General features: G+C 36.7%; 1 protein-coding gene across 1 annotated transcript in view; it reads left to right on the plus strand.

The window, feature by feature from the left end:
* The window catches only part of LOC309623505 (ELKS/Rab6-interacting/CAST family member 1-like), a gene marked incomplete at its 5' end in the record, with an annotated part of 107,248 nt that overhangs the window by 12,542 nt on the left and 77,978 nt on the right, over positions 1-16,728 (plus strand). Inside the window, 1 exon segment of the mRNA XM_082380453.1 lies at positions 14,461-14,877. Within this exon segment, the coding sequence (XP_082236579.1) occupies positions 14,461-14,877 (417 nt within the window).

Raw genomic sequence — 16,728 nt, forward strand, 5'->3', positions numbered from 1 at the left:
GCACAGGCTTTCCCTAGTTGCGGCGAGCGGCGTGGGGCGCAGGCTTCTCATTGCGGTGGCCTCTCTTGTTGTGGAGCCGGGATCTAGAGCACAGGCTCAGTAGTTGTGGTGCACGGGCTTAGTTGCTGTGCGGCATGTGGGATCTTCCCGGACCAGGGCTCGAACCCGTGTCCCCTGCATTGGCAGGTGGATTCCCAACCACGGTGCCACCAGGCAAGTGCCTAAAACTTATTTTAAGAAGTAAAATGAAAAAGAAGGCAAAGCTGTTCTGATTGAGACAGGACTGGGGAGCCCAGATGCCCCAGTGTGGCCCTGCCAGGCATTCCCTGAAGATGTTCTTTAGAACCCCTAGGGCTTCCCAGGGCTGGGTTCAGTAAGCCACTAACCAAACCTTTTGGTTTTACAAACAGGAGCAACAACAGTAACTGCCATTTATTGATAATTTACAGTGTGATAGGTGTTCTGTCTTACTGCTAATTATTATAATAACCCTGTAGATTCAGTTTCATAATGTTCATAGTATAGATTAATAAATTAAGGCTCAGAGTATTTAGTTAACTTCACTGAAGTCATCCTGATGGAACCAGGAATTGAACCCAGAGCCAGATCTTTCTTGGTCTGTGTTCTCCCCTTAGAGAAAGGGTCCTTATCAGCTTCTTTCAGTTTCTGTGACACTGTTTTCCTGATTTCTACCCACTTCTCTGACTGCTCCTCTTGTCTCCTTTGCCCGCCTCTTACCCTCTGCCTGCCATCTAATGTTGAATCAGTCCTATGACTGTCTCCTCTTGCTGTGTTTTCTTTTCCTAGGGAGGCTCATTCACTACCTTGGCCTCAGTTAACATCTGTGTATCAGAGCTTCCACACTTAACATCTTTATTTAGCTCATATCATTCCTCTAAGCTCCAGACCCACATGCCCAGTTGCTCCCTCAAACCTTTTCTCAGCATCTCAAAAGCACATTACATTCAGCTCAAGATTTCCCCTCAATTCTGGTCCTTCCTTATTTTTTCCCATTTTTGTTTATGGTGCCACCAACTTGTCCATGGTGTTTAAGTCAGAAACTTCAGAATTTTCCTTGATTGCTTCACTCCCTCATTTCCCACCCTGCCAGTCAAATCCTGGTGATCTTTTTTCTCTGAAGTATTTCTGTAAGCCATCCATTTTCCCACCCCACAGCCACTGTCATAGTTTGGTCATGTCGCTGTTGGCTGACATTATTGCAGTGGTCTCCCAATTTTCCCGTCTTTCTGTTTCCCCCTGGTATGCAGCCTCATTGCAGCCAGTCTGAGCTTTTGAAAGTGCCCATGTGATGTTTGAATCCTGGCTCCACCACTCACTAGTTATGTGAGCTTGGCAGGCTGCTAAGTCTTTCCAAACCTTAGTTTCCTCATCTGTAAAATGGTTATATAATTCTTACCTCATGTACTTGTTCTAAGAATTAAATGTGGTAGTAGGTGCCCGGCATCACTGTTAGTGATGATGGTAGAGATGATCGTACTCTGCTCAAAACTTTTTCAGGGCTTCCTGTTGCCCTTAAAGTCCAAAACTCTTGTCACACTTCCTTGGTGCTCAGTCTCCTTAATCCCTCAAATGTGCTGTGCCCCCTCCTTCTTGAGGGTCTTCACCTAAGTAGTCTTCTCCTCACAGTAGAAGTGTTGTGTCTTTAAATAGTTAATGGAAGTTAACTTATTCTTCAGATCTCACCCAGCCCCCAAATCTTCTCTTATCTTTTACTACCTTGGATTTATAGCTTTTATCCCTGTTTGCAGTTATAATTGTGTATTTTTGTTGCTGTTGGGATTAATGACTCTCTTATCCACCGTTATCTGTCTTATCTACCTTTATATGGAGACAGACCATGTTTATTATACCCACCTGCCATGGTATCTCTGTCAGGGAGCTTAATGCCTGCTACTAACTAAAGATCTTTCTTCCATCAGTGAGGGATTATACTTCAGTATTTTTTTTCTGTTCTCCAATGTTTGGTTAAGTTTATTTTTCAACAGCGCTGCCTCCTTTGTGGGCAGAATTGTCTGAAATGGACTCTTTCATGTTAATTACTAGTTCTTGTTCTTGATGGAGAGAACTCCCAAGGTAGCCGCCGGAGCCCTCTCAGAATCTGTCATTCTTCTGGTATTGAAATAGGCTAGGGGTTCGTTTTTCCACCTAGGATAAAGTGCTGTTCTTGTGTTCCTGTAGGTTTTGTGTTTTTGTGGCACTTGTCTATACGTTGGGATTCATATTTTCTTTTGCTTAAGTCTGTATAAGAAATATGACATATTTTAGGTCCACTAACGTCATCAAATGTTCCTTTGTGAACCTCTCATTTAAGTTTTCTTGTTTTTGTTTAGATACCTTGGGTTAAGCAAGTAGCTTTATTTAAAAAACCAATTTTCCTTATAATATGGGGATCAAAGAATGTGTTCTTAAAAGCTGTCAGAAAAATCGAATTATATAAGCATCTATCCCAATTCATAAGTTTAGTTTAAAAATATTTTAAACATTAGTAATGAATCAGGTATCCCTGTGTTACTTTTTTGTTTCTCAAATACCTGAGAGAAAAAAGAAGCCTGCTTATTTATTTATTTTCCAATAAATATGGAAGGGATAGAAAGGAAATTCTTGAAACTGTTGATTATTGTTGCTTTCAGATTTTCAGTGTCCTTATCTCTAAGATCATTTTTATAGGAATCTTTGACATCAAAATTTTGGTACTGAGATTAAAGTAGTTGTATTTTGTGGGGATTCTCAGGGAAAGATGCCATTTTAGGAAGTAGGGTGAGCGGAGAGAAATTAGGATTCTTTCCAATCTTTTCTGTTTCTTCTCTCATTCCTTCTTTCAGAGAGAAAAGATCCTATGGATAGAATTTTTGCTTTTTAAAAAAAATTCTCAAACCTTAAGCGATACTTGGGCTCTGCTAATTAAAGTAGCTTCATAAGTAATAACTTTCTTTGAAAACACTGTCTTTATTCCTTATGGATGGAATTGAATGCACAATCATTTAGCTTTTCTTTTTTTTTTTTTTTTTTAAAGTAACAACCCAATCCATTTCCACCAAAAATTTCCTTCTAGGAAAGTGGTTTTATGATTAATGGAAAGTGTTATATGATTAATGGTTCTGTAGATATGAAAGTTATAGGCTGGATATCTGCTCCCTTTTATCATCTGTGTCATGCATCTTGTTTATAGTAAATTGAAAAAGGTACATTTAAATGACCAGTAAGGTTGAAGACACGCTCTACTACCTGGCAGTTTCATTTCTGTGTGTCTCCTTGAGAGAAACTTTTGCACATGTGCACAAGGAGACAGGTAGATGTACATGTGCTTGTCGTAACAGTGAAAAAAGTGGAAAAACATCTAACTGTTCCTCAAGTAGGTGAGTGGATAAGTTGGTATTTATTCACAAAATGGAATATGAGTACACAGTCCCTTCCTCCAAAATACTTAGGGCACATGTATGTTGGAATTTAGATGTTTTTCAGATTTTGAAAGGTAATCCAGTATATAAACTGTATATTGTGTAATACTCCCATTGGGATCTGGACAATACCCAGTCATCAAACATATTAAATCTGTAGCAAAAATTAGGAATATTCATATTAAATTGGATAAATAAATGGTAAATAGCCTCATAGCAGTTGAGTCAGGTTTTTCCATTAAGCTTGGAGAAAAATTTAAGTCTTTTTAAAGCTCTTTGGATTTTAGAATTTTGGATAAGGAATTGTGAAACCTGTATTATACAGTTCATAAAAGTGAATGAGCTAGAGTTATGTGTATCAGTGTGGATAAATCTCAAACACGTTTTTAAAAAATTGAAGTATTGTTGACATATTATATTAGTTTCAATATTTTGCTATTGGGATACATTACAAAATGATCAACACAGTGGGTCTGGTTAACATCCATGACCACACATAGTTACAAAGAACTTTTTTTTCTTGGGATGAGAACTTTTAAGATCTACTCTCTTAGCAACTTTCAAATATGTAATACAGTGTTATGAACTATAGTCACCATGCTGTACATTATATTCCCAGGACTTATTTATTTTTATAACTGGAAGTTTGTACCTTTTGACTCCCTTTACCCATTTCACCCACTCCCTGTCCCCCACCCCTGGCAACCACCAATCTGTTCTCTACCTGTGAGCTTGTGGTTCCACCCCCCCCTCCGAAATGGTAAGATTTTATTTTTTTTTATGGCTGAATAATATCCCATTGTGTATATCTATACACATATGTGTATAGATATACACACCACATTTTCTTTATCCATTCATCCATTCATGGACACTTAGGTTGTTTCTATATCTTGGGTATTATAAATAATGCTGCAGTGAACATGGGGGTGCGGATATCTTTTCGAGTTAGTTATTTTTGTTTTCTTTGGATAAAAACTCAGAAGTGGAATTGCTGGATCTAATGGCAGTTCTATTTTTAATTTTTTGAGGAACCTCCATTACTGTTTCCTATAGTGGCTATACCAGTTTACATTCTCAGACACATTATGTTGAGTAACATGAGCAATTTGCAAAGAGAATCAAGAACAGATGACATCACTTCTGTGAATTTTAAATAAGCAACAGTGAGGGGTGGGGGAGAGAGAGAGAGATATCTGAAACAAATAAGGCAAATTGTTGATGGTGATTTCCATACGTTGTTGTATATTTGAATGAGTCTCTGTAGCCCCGAGCTTCTGCTTTCTTCTCTAACCTTTTTAAGAATGCAGGGTTACAATTGAATTAGGTGATAGAGCATAATACATGTTGGGACTGGAAGTGTTCTTAAAATCAACTAAATTATCCTTTTTTCTTTTAAGTGAAGTCATTCCTACTTGTTAAGAAATTTTCTTGAATATTTATTTACTTTTCCCTTTTCTGACCTATGTCTGTTACTTTTTTCTCTTTTAATATATTTATTTTTTGTTGGAGTATAGTTTACACACAGCAAAATACATGGATCTTCCGTATCATAGTTCCATGAGTTTTGACAAATGCCGGTAGTCGTATAATGCAGTCTTACGAAGATATAGAACATTTCCATCATCCCATAAGGTTCCCTTGAGCTCCTTCCCAATCCGTATTTTCCCTGCCCCGAACACATAGATAGTGTTCTAATTCCTTTCACTTTAGATTAGTTTTGCCTGCTCTAGAACCTCCTATACATGGAACCATATAGTCTGTACTCTGTTGTGTTTGGCTTCTTTTGCTCAGTGTACTATATATTTTTTTAAAAGTTTATTCGTGTTGTTGCATGTATCCATAGTCATCCTAATATTGAGTAGTTTTCATTGCATGGATACTGCAGAATCAATTTATCCATTCTCCTGTTGATGGGGTTGTTTCCAGTTTTGGCTCTTATGAATAAAGCGGTTGTAAACATTTTTATACAGATGTGTTTGTGGCCATGTTTTTATTTCTCTTGCGGAAATATCTAGGAGTGGAATCGCTGGGTCATAGGGTAAGTGCATGTTTAACTTTCCCCAAAAGTATGCAGTCAGCTGAAGTGAAGTGAAAGATTTTGTGGTCATAGACCTAAGTATTCAAATTGAAAATACAACGCGATGAGTAAATATGGATGTAGGAGATGAATGAAAATAATGGTAACACATGTATTTATTGGAGTTTATGTGATAAAATTGGTGAGAGTCGAGAAAACAAATGTATTTTCCTTTTAAATACCCCGTGAAGATCCCATATGGTTTTATTTCTTCTCAACATGCTGTTAAAACATGAAGCAATCTTTTGTATTGTCTGTTTACTACCTAAATTGATTTTCAAAAAAATTTTATTAATTTTTAAAGATTTCTTTTATCTACTTAACATTTTTACAGAAGCATGTGTAAAAGAGCCTTTGATATGCCTTATTTGATGGTTGCCATGGAAAAATTAAGGGATTGTATACAAAAAAAAATAATATTTATACCTTGGTGTTTTGCTTTTGAAACAATTATGATTTTCTCCATAATAGTTTGACTTTTTATTGTTATTTTATCCCCAGATGCTTCTTTGGTTTTATTTATCAAGATTCTCTTTCTCTCTCTTTTTAATGACACTTTTTAAAGATTTGTTCCTTGTAGAGAAATGCAGTTAAATTTTATATGTTGATCTTATATGCGGCAGGCTTGCTAAACTCTTTTTTTTTTAAATATTTAATTATTTATTTGTTTTATTTTTGGCTGCGTCAGGTCTTAGTTGCTGCACGCGGGATATTCCTTGCGGCACGCAGGATCTTTCGTTGCGGTGCGCAGGCTCCAGAGCGTGTGGGCTCTGGTGGGCTCTGTAGTTGTGGCACGTGAGCTGAGTTGCCCCGTGGCATGTGGGATGCAGAACCCACGTCCTCTGCATTAGAAGGTGGATTCTTAACCACTGGACCACCAGGGAAGTCCCTTGCTGGACTCTTAATTATACAGATATTTTGTCTGTAATTTCTTCTGAGTTTTCATCCTACAGTCTCTGTATAATGACTTTCTTGCTTTCTAATTCTTATACCTTTGGTTTCCTTCTCTTGTCTTAACTGCACTTGGTCTTAGTATCTCTAGAACAAAATACAACAGTGGACTGTTGTAGTCTATCAGTTGCCTAGTGTAGATTTGATTTTTACAAGAAAGCCCATTATTAAAGAGGTAAGTCTTGAAAAACAATGTGAGTAATTTGGTTGGTTTATTCTGGTTAGCTGATGTTCTTTGTATATGTTCTATGCTATTTTCTCCCCAAGACAGAATTATTTATGTAAATAATTTTGATGGGCTTCATTTCAGTTTAACACAGTTTAGTGATAGTGTGTGTGAAAGCATCTTAAACAATGGCAGTGTACAGGAGTGCTTTTCTGTAAGATTGTAAGGTCATGATCTCTTTGTACTCTCCCTCAATATCAGTCTTCCCTGCCTCTTCTCTTTCTCTGGAGGAAAAGGGGGGGAAAAAAAGGAAAAAGGAATTCTGTAGCTTCTGGAAAGCTTTGGGCACACAGTGACTTCAGTGTTGACATAGCTCTGTGGGACACAGACATTAGCCCGTTAGCTTTATGCCAGCAGGGACCTCCCCCCCCCCCCCAACCACCTCACAGTCAAGCTGCTGCCTCCGGTGTGTGTTTATTCAGCTGAATCCACTCCCAGTTGTAGCATTGCCAGGGTTAGCTCTTAACATGTTCACAGCTGATTGGTATCGCTTCACTCTTCTTTCTTTACCCTTCTTTCTTCACCCTTCTTCTTGATTTATATACTAGTATTTCAGGGACTAAATCTGGGAATTTTGTTAACCTCATTGACGTCTGTTGCAGGTGCTTGAAACTTTTGGGTTGTAGAGCATGAAGAAAGAAGTGAGGTTGATACTTAAAATGCTGCTAGACTGAACAGTACCTTTATGGTCCCTTGTATTTAATTCTGCCTTTGCTTTGTTAGTACTGAGCATTCTCAAGTTAAACACTATGGAAATGGTTACTATAGGATCCCTCTGCTGGTTGATTTTACTTTTAAGGTTAAAAAATTTTTTATTTTGATGTTATTTTTTAATGGAATGACGTCTTCAATCCTGACATTGCTTAGGATGATATTTTTACTACTGTAATATCTGGTTTGGGATATTATCTTTTCTTCTTTCTGTACTTTTCTTCCTCCACCCATTCCTTCCTCTCTAGTTCTGCCTTTTGTTCAGTTTGAGAGTCAGACAGGCTTTCTAGAGGAGGTAATGCCTGATCTAAGGATGAAAGGACAGGTAGGATTTAGCTGGGAGTGAAAGTGAGGGAACGGGTAGAGGATATTCTTTATTTATATTTATTTTATTTATTTATTTATTTAACATCTTTATTGGAGTGTAATTGCTTTACAATGGTGTGTTAGTTTTCTGCTTTATAACGAAGTGAATCAGTTATACATATACATATACTCTTTAAGTAGAGGTTAAGGGGTAAGTAAATGGTATGGGAGTTTGGGTAACTGAAAGCTATTTGGAATTTCTAGAACTTGTACTAAAATCAGTTTATTGTCACTTGAGTTGTTGTCTTGATGAGCACACAATAATAGAATGTATTCTGACCTCGGGACTTCCCCATTTTGATAGTATTTTTGTTTATTCTTTAATTTCTCCTCTGGGTTATGCTGGCATAAAGGCAGATGTTCTTTTTTCTCTCCTGGATTCAGTAGCAGAGAGTAGCTGCTAGGAATCTGGAATAATTGCTTGTTCATTTTCTTGACTCTGACATCTTTTTTAGAGGAGAATAAGCTCAAAGTAGCATTCATTTAAACAATTTAATCTATCCATTTGAATTCTGGTATGGTTGTTTCTCGCATTGTAGTATGTCTCTTGCTGGTGTTTATTTAGATCAGTCTGAGAACTTGGTTTTGGTTTAATATTTGAGAGTTTACAGTGTGCTTTGCTGCACAGAAAATAAATCCTTGTCAGCAACTGAAAGAATCAACGGAAAGAATACTAGACTAATGATCAGACGAAATGAACTACCTAGAGGCTCTTGCTTTGTCTCAGTCTTGGAGGTTCAGACTCATTAAAAAACTTTGAGTTTCTTCTAAAATGATAGAAATTAGAATACTTTCTTTTCCTATTAAAGATTCATGAATCCAAATCATAGTGATCTTACAGAATCTGAACTTCATTCGAGTATGTTGCATATATAATAAGTGCTTTTATGTGTCCCATTTCTCGTTCTTGAATATTCTTAATTTAAAATTTATAGTAAGGTATAGTGCTGGTGTGTGAGTGTGTATATATAGCTATTAAGTTTTACCACTTTGTAAGCTCTGTTTTTGGATAAGAACTCTATCCTACACTTTTGGTGTATGTTGTATAGTATTAAAAGTATAAAAGATTCTTGTTGACAGTTAATTATTTGAAAATGCTTCTCTTCACTTCAGATCAAACACAAATAAATCCAGAGTGTATAATTAACATTTTTTTAAAAATTAGGATTGCATTTAGTATTTTGGCCAGTTTGTATTTGAGATAGAATTTTTTGTGTGTTAGCTGGTAAGGAACTAATTGTTACAGAATAAGAGTAATTCTTTCTGTTATAGGGGAAAGATATAATTTTCCAGGGACTTGATTTGCATCTACTATCCAGTAGCCATTTACTTTCAAAATAATGCGTGAAAATTTGTTTTTGTCAATCTTTCATCAAAAATTTATTGAGCACTTACTATACCAAACACTGTGCCGTGCCCTAGAGTAACAAGATGAAAGTCCCAAGTTCTAGAAAGTTTTTCTTGAAGACAGATACAAAGAAATAAATTGCAGATTGGGCTGGTAAGTGCTCTTCTTAGGGACACATACGGTACAGCACAGATCAGAACATCACAGAGCCTGAGGATCGACTTGGGTGATGTCAGTAAGAATTACTATAAACTCTTTTGCATCTTGCATTGATAAAGTTTCCTCAATGTATGTATTTACATGTTTCAGAAAAAAAATCGTTCTTAATTTAACATAATAGGATGCAGTACTGGTATTTTTTCTAATGGTTATCTTGACAAATAGTGCATTGAACTCTCTGGGATACAGTATAATGTTTGTGATGATGACCGTTTTCATGTATCCATAATATTCTTTTTCTGTAACTAAAAATAGCTCTAGACTCCTTGGTTCTGTCATTTTAGAAATCAGGATAAACTGGATCAAAGCGTTCTCTTGTTCAGAGAAACTAATGGAAGTTTTGCCTCAGAAGAGCTTCTGATATTTGTCTAAAATATATGAAGCATTGTTGTGATGTTTTGTTGTTTTTGAGATGTATTTTTCTAAAAAATGATCATAAACCCTATCAGAGATTTAAGAATTTTCATTACTATTGTTCACAACATCCTACCATTTCATTGAGATACAGCTTGGTGTAATTTTAGTACAATCCTTGGACTAAATTTTAAGCAGTTATTTTTCCAGTCTTCCAGCTCAAGCTGAGTGTTAGAGTGAGCAGAAGTAGACTAGTGAGTGTTGGTGTACAATTTGGAATGTGAGAAGTGTGAGATCATTTTGGAGAGTGTCATGAGCAGAATTCCCAAATAGAAATTTTCCTAATATCTGACAACTGAGATTGTCCTGCTAAATTCAGCATGTGTTTTTGGTCGGTCATGGTAAATGTCTGTGATATGTGCAGATATGCTCCCTTTATCTTCAGTATGAATGTGCTAGAGAAAGAGCAGCCTGGCTTATTGCCTGCTGCTTCTTTCTTCTCCCAGGGGAGTTGGCAGGAATTTTAGTAAAGTGAATCTAGCTTGAATGTAGCCTAAAGAAGGGGTGCTGATTCCCATTTCAATGGAGAAAATTGCTGTGTAGCCTTCTCGGCTACCAGTCAGAGCATCATTTTAATTCTGTATTCTAGTAAAATGGGTGCAAGCAGAGCTGAAGAAGCAGGGCACATTAGTCGTTGTATTTTCTTTCTTCACCAAAACAGTGCTTGCCATACTAGTATAATCACAAGTGCTAAAGTGTATGTGAGACTGTTAGCTGTCATCAACATCTGTTTCTCCTGATTTGAATGAATTTGGTGATGAGTGTCCAGAAAAGGAGGGACAGTTGTACCTAGAAATCAGTTTCATTGTTGAATTTAACTTCTGATATTTCCCTGTGGGATAAACTTGCTCAGAATTTATTTGGATTTTTTGACTTCCAAAGGTAAAGAATGAAACTGGAGGTTGATTATAGGCTTCAGAGAATTAGCATTTTGACACATCTTTTTATGAAGGATTTTGAACTCCAACAACTGTTGAGAATCTTTACAGCATGATGCGGGTAGTTAAATTTATTTAAAGAATCATATTCATGAATTCAAATACCTGATAATTTTATTGTAAATTTATTTTTCGTAAGAAAAAGCCAGTGCTTTTGGAGAGTTTGAAGACTGCCATAATTGAAAGTTCACTACTTGCTAAGCATAATACCAAAACCAGAAACTGTAAAAGAAGAGGTTCTTATCTTTGCACTAAAAAAATTCTGTATTTAAGTTGCCATAAACTATGTTAAAAGAAAAATGACAGATTTGGAAATATATTTGTAACATGCACAGCAGGCAAAAGGTTGTTTTCCAAATATAAAAAGATCTTAAAGGGGATTAGGAGAAAGGTTAAATGTCCCCAAAACAAAATGAGCAAAGAACAAGAACAGATGAGTCACAAAGGAAGGAATACAAAGCGCCTGTAGATATGTGAATAGATATTCAGTCTTACTTGTAATCAAAGAAAAGCCCAAAAAAGAAAGAGAAGACAGAAAATACCCAGTTGTCAAAGGTATAGGAAAGTGCTCAGACATCGTTTGGTGGAAGTTTAAATCTGTACAGACCCTTTTAGAGATCATTTGTTGTGTGTATTAAAATCATAACTGCATACCCTCTGATCCAGGAATTCCACCTTTCAGAATTTATCTCCAGGAAAAATTTGGATAAATGTGCAGAGATACACATGTGAAGGTGCCTGTTATAATAGTGGAAAATGAGAACCAAACTAAATATTTATCAATAGTTATAAGTAAATTATTTAATATCAACACGTTGGAATTCTATGGCAGGCATATTTTTTCCCCAGTGTTTAAAATCGTTGTAAAATACAGCTTACATTCACCATGTTAAATTTACCATCTTAACCAATTTTCAGGTGTACAGTTCATAAGGTACATTCATACTGTTGTGCAGCCATCACCACCATCCATCTCCACAACTCTTCATCCTGTAAAACTGAATCTCTGCACCCATCAAACAGTCACTCCCTGTCTCCCGTCTCCCGTCTCCCCAGCCCCTAGCAACCACTCTTGTGCTTCCTGTCTCTGTGAGGTAGACTGCTCTAGGGACCTCATGTAAGTGGACTCGTGTAATATTTGTCTTTTGTGACGGGCTTATTTCATTTGGCATAGTGTCCATCCATGTTGCAGCGTGTGTCAGCATTTCCTTCCTTTTTGAGGCTGAAAAATATCATTAGGCATTTTTTTTAATTTAATTTTTGGGTGGGTAGTACATACATTTAGTTCAAATTCAAGAGGAGGGTTAGGAGGAGAGAAAGATGGGAAGTGGCTGGGAAGTGACTGCAGATGTATATGGGTTTTCTCTTAAGGGGTGATGGCAGTGTTCTAGAATTAGATAGTAGTGATCAATGTATAACTTTTAATATGCTGAAAACTGCTGACTTACACAGTTTAAACCGGTGAACTTTATGGTATGTGTGAATTATGTCTCAATAAAGCTATTATTAAAAAATTTTCAATGTCAGTTACACTTCAGTTAAAAAAATTTTTATGCGGAATAGAATAAAGTTTTCTTACATGTTGTCCCCCAGTGATTCCAGTTCGTTCCTCCCTTCTTCCCTTCTTGCCTTCCTCCGTTCCCCCAAATAACCATTAATTATTTCTTGTGTAACATTACAGAAGTATTTTTATTTCTTATGATATTTTTTATTTATAGTAAATAGTAAATATTTATTGTTCCCTCCCTTTTAACCAAAGTGGTAGCAAATTGAACACAGCCAAGCAGGCATCTCTGAAGTCTTTTCTCTTATTTTTAAAGGTAAAAATGCCCCTTTTTATTGATTACTTGCTTACTGTAGGGGATTTAGATAGTACAAAAAAGTATGAAGAAAAATGTAAAATCTACCCATACCCAGACACTGGTAATTGTTTGCATCCTTTTAGACTTTTCTCTGCATGTTCATACTTTTTAAAAATTAGAATCGCGATCATCCTATACTTGCTATTATATATCTGCTTTTTTACTCTTAATATGTTGTAACTGTAGTTTTTATCAGTAACTATAAATCTACATTTTAAAAAATTGATGCATAGTATTAAACTGGGTGGACATTTCTCCTTTACTTAACTCATCACCTATTAATATCCATTTAGGTTGTTTCTAATTTTGTCGCTGGTGTAAACAACAGTGAGCGTCTTTGTACACTTGCCAGATCGTTTCCTTGAGATATTTACTGCTGTTTTGCAGTTTGCCAAAAATTTTAAACAATGTACGTTTTAACATACATGCCACAAAGATTTCAATGATATTATTAGCTCTGCGAAAAAATGGTGCAGGCATTTATATCCTCACTTTAAATATGAGGAATCTGAAACCCAGAAAGATGGCAATGTGTTCCAAATTAGGTTGCTCTTTAGTGTGAGAGCTGGAACTAAAGCTCCTGTCTTCTGATTGTGGGTTAGTTTCCTTCCACTGTGGCACACTGCCAGACCTTGAATACCTTGAATACACAGGGTGATTTTCTATTGTTGCTTCTTCATTTCTAAAAACATGATTCTTGATGTAACTTCCTTTTAGGTTCTTTGTATAATGTTCTAGAATTTATCCATTCAGATTAAAGGTTCATATACCTTCGTTAGGGATACAGGCTAAAGATATACCCTCTGAAACATTTTACTAGCTTATCTGCACTAACATTTTCATTTAATTACTCAAATTACTCACTTATATTGTTATCTTTTTCTGTATAAATAGCTCACACAGCCTCAGTTTTTTGTGTTTTGTTTTTTGTTTTTAAAGCTTCAAGTTATCTAATTACCTTTGGGTACTAGCTTCAGTGGGCTGCGAGAATTGCTTTAATTCGAATGCCAGCTCTATTACTTACTGTGTGATCTTGGGGTGAGTTATTTAAGTCTCTGTATGCCTGGTGTCATCATCAATAAAATTCAAATAATAGTAGGGGTGAGATGTGACAGGGTGAAAAAGAGTGTCATGGACATATATACACGACCAAATGTAAAATAGATAGCTGGTGGGAAGCAGCCACATAGCACAGGGAGATCAGCTTGGTGCTATGTGACTGCCTGGGGGGGTGGGATGGGGAGGGTGGGAGGGAGGGAGATGCGGGAGGGAGGAGATATGGGAACTTGTGTATATGTGTAGCTGATTCACTTTGTTATAAAGCAGAAACTAACACACCATTGTGAAGCAATTATACTTCAATAAAGATGTTTAAAAAAAAAAAGAAATGGAAAAAAAAATAGTACATGTGTTATAGTGAGGATTAAATAAATTAACACGTAAGGAGTGCTAAGCACATTCTGGCATGCACTCATATGTTTATTATTTAATGTGCTAACTTAATTGTAAAGCACTTAAAAGTCATTTTGTATTTTGACATCCTTTGTGTTTTTTGGTGAAATTTTTTGTATGATGTGTCCGTATTCCTATAGGTTTCCCCTGCCTTTCCCCACTCCTCACCTTCAGTTCCGTGTAATACCTTCTGTTAATCTTGAACAGTGTCTTTATTTAGTCAAGCAAAGTGAGGAGCTGCCAGACTGACCTTGTTTCCTGTTGGTAATAAACACAAATTAAATTACTGACATTTTACAGATTATCTCAATCAGTTTTAAAGACAGTGTAAAACAGAATAATGTGAATCCTCATTTGCTAAATGCAGGGTTCTGAGAGCTGTGGTAGCTGCTTTCTCATTGCCCGTAGTCTGCTTTGTTTCTGCTACTTGAGGAGGAAAGCTCATTTGGGTTTTCTTTTTTGTCTTTATACCAGCACATGCAAATGACAGTCCAGGCTCTCCAGGATGAATTGCGGATCCAGAGGGACCTAAACCAGCTGTTTCAACAGGATAGTAACAGTAGGACTGGTGAGCCTTGCGTGGCAGAGCTGACGGAGGAGAACTTTCAGAGGCTGCACACTGAGCATGAGCGGCAGGCCAAGGAGCTGTTCCTCCTTCGAAAGACTCTGGAGGAGATGGAGCTGCGGATTGAGACTCAGAAGCAAACCCTGAACGCTCGGGACGAATCCATCAAGAAGCTTCTGGAGATGTTGCAGAGCAAGGGGCTTTCTGCTAAGGCTACTGAGGAGGACCATGAGAGAACAAGGAGACTGGCAGAGGCAGAGATGCATGTCCACCACCTCGAAAGCCTTTTGGAGCAGAAGGAAAAAGAGAACGCTCTGTTGAGAGAGGTGAGTGGCCACTTTCTCAGTTGTTATGACTGTCTTTTTTTCCTGATTAGTCAGCATTTTGACCTAGATAAATTTATATGCTCTCCTGAGCTAGTGCAAGGGAATTTCTTCTTTCTTACCTAAGTTCTGCACTGATTTCTGTTCTGATTTGCTGTCTTGTATGAGATGACATTGGCTGGCATGTATACTGGTTTAATACCTTTCTGGGGTTTTTTTTCCCCCCTCCTGATTTCTGTAGACTCATTTTGTTGCTAGAGGGGCACAGAATTTTCTTGATTTGTTCCTCATCTATTGATTTGTTCATAGAGACACACACAACAAAACCAGAATTAAAGTAGCTAACTACTGCTCAATTTTAAAATATTAATAATTGAAAGTAAGCGATTCCCTCAGTTTCAGTGTGCTTATAAAGTCCTAGGCAGCAGTAATGGATGTTTGCCCTGTGGTTTCCATGGAAACTGTTGCCTTGCTGTAAAAGATCCGTGATAAAAATTATTTGCTGCCCTGGAGGCACAGCTAGAGGGAATGATACAGAGGTATGCTGTCACTTATTTTTAGAGAGGAAACTGAGACTTCAGCTGACCACTGTGTCTACTGATAATTTTTCACTTTTCTATGTAATGCTTCATTTTAAGAAAGCTTAAGTGAAGAATTCATCTTACATTGAATTAAAAAAAAATGACAGCTCTACTTCTCTATATGAGGTCAGAGTCTTCAGATAATTTTCACATTTGGATAGGGGGAAAAAAAATCTCAGAACTATTTTAGTGCCAGTCTGAATAATCCCTTTTTAAATGAAGGGTGAGGAAGGCGGTTAAAAGCAGGAAAACAGCGACTTCCCCTGATGATGGCGACGGTCTGTATCTGCTCTCTGCAATATGGTAGCCACTGGCTGCATGTGACTGTTGAGCAGTTGAAATGTGGTTAGTGTGACTGAGGAACTGAAATTTAAATTTCATTTAAATATAACTAATTTAAAATTAAATTTAATTAATCAAATTTAAATTTAAGTATCTCTGTGTAGGTAGTGGCTACTGTATTAGGTAGTGCAGCGATGCATAATGCATGATGCGGGTAATGTTACCCGCTTTTCTTAATAATTTGTCTTGAACATCTTTCTTTGTCAGTACATGTAGAGTTTTGTAATTTCAGTTGAATTTATAATGTTCTGTTGCATTTATTTATATTTCTTACTGTTGAAAATTTAGACTACTGTTAATTTTTCATTATTATAAAACTGTGCTGCACTGAATATCCCTAACCATATATCCCTGTACATTAATTTTTTTCTTTAGCGTAAATTTCCAGAAATGAATTTGCTCAGGGTGTGTACGTTTTCAAAACTCTGAATATCAGTCTTGTCTCCCAGAGTGATTGGACCAGTTTATCCTCCCAGAAGCATATACTGTATTTTTACGGTTAATCTGCAGCTATGTGCGTTACAATCTTCAAATTACTGGACTGTATTGTTTTAGAAAATTTTCTATCAACTACTGTGTTGTAGGCACCATCCTGAGTTTCTTTCATTTTACTTTCAAGAGTTTATATTTTAATGAGGTAACCTGGAGCCTGGCCATAGAACATTGTAAGAGAAGGTGTAATCATCTCAGATAGCATGCAGCATGAAAACCCTACCAGCATCGTGATGAACTTTGAATGTTACGTTTTTACTCCTTCTGTTCTGAATATTTCAACCTGTGCCCATTTATTTTTGAGTTTTGGAGTTACTAAAAAGTGAATAGTTAAGGATTATGGAAAGCCACAGTGTTATTCTGGCAGAGAACAACCAGCAATATGGTGAATTTGAACAAGTAGTAGGAAAAAACATGAATTTAAGACTAATTTTGAAGT

The sequence above is a fragment of the Balaenoptera borealis genome (assembly GCF_965194805.1).
Source record: "Balaenoptera borealis genome assembly, chromosome: 2".
Lineage (NCBI taxonomy): Eukaryota > Metazoa > Chordata > Mammalia > Artiodactyla > Balaenopteridae > Balaenoptera > Balaenoptera borealis.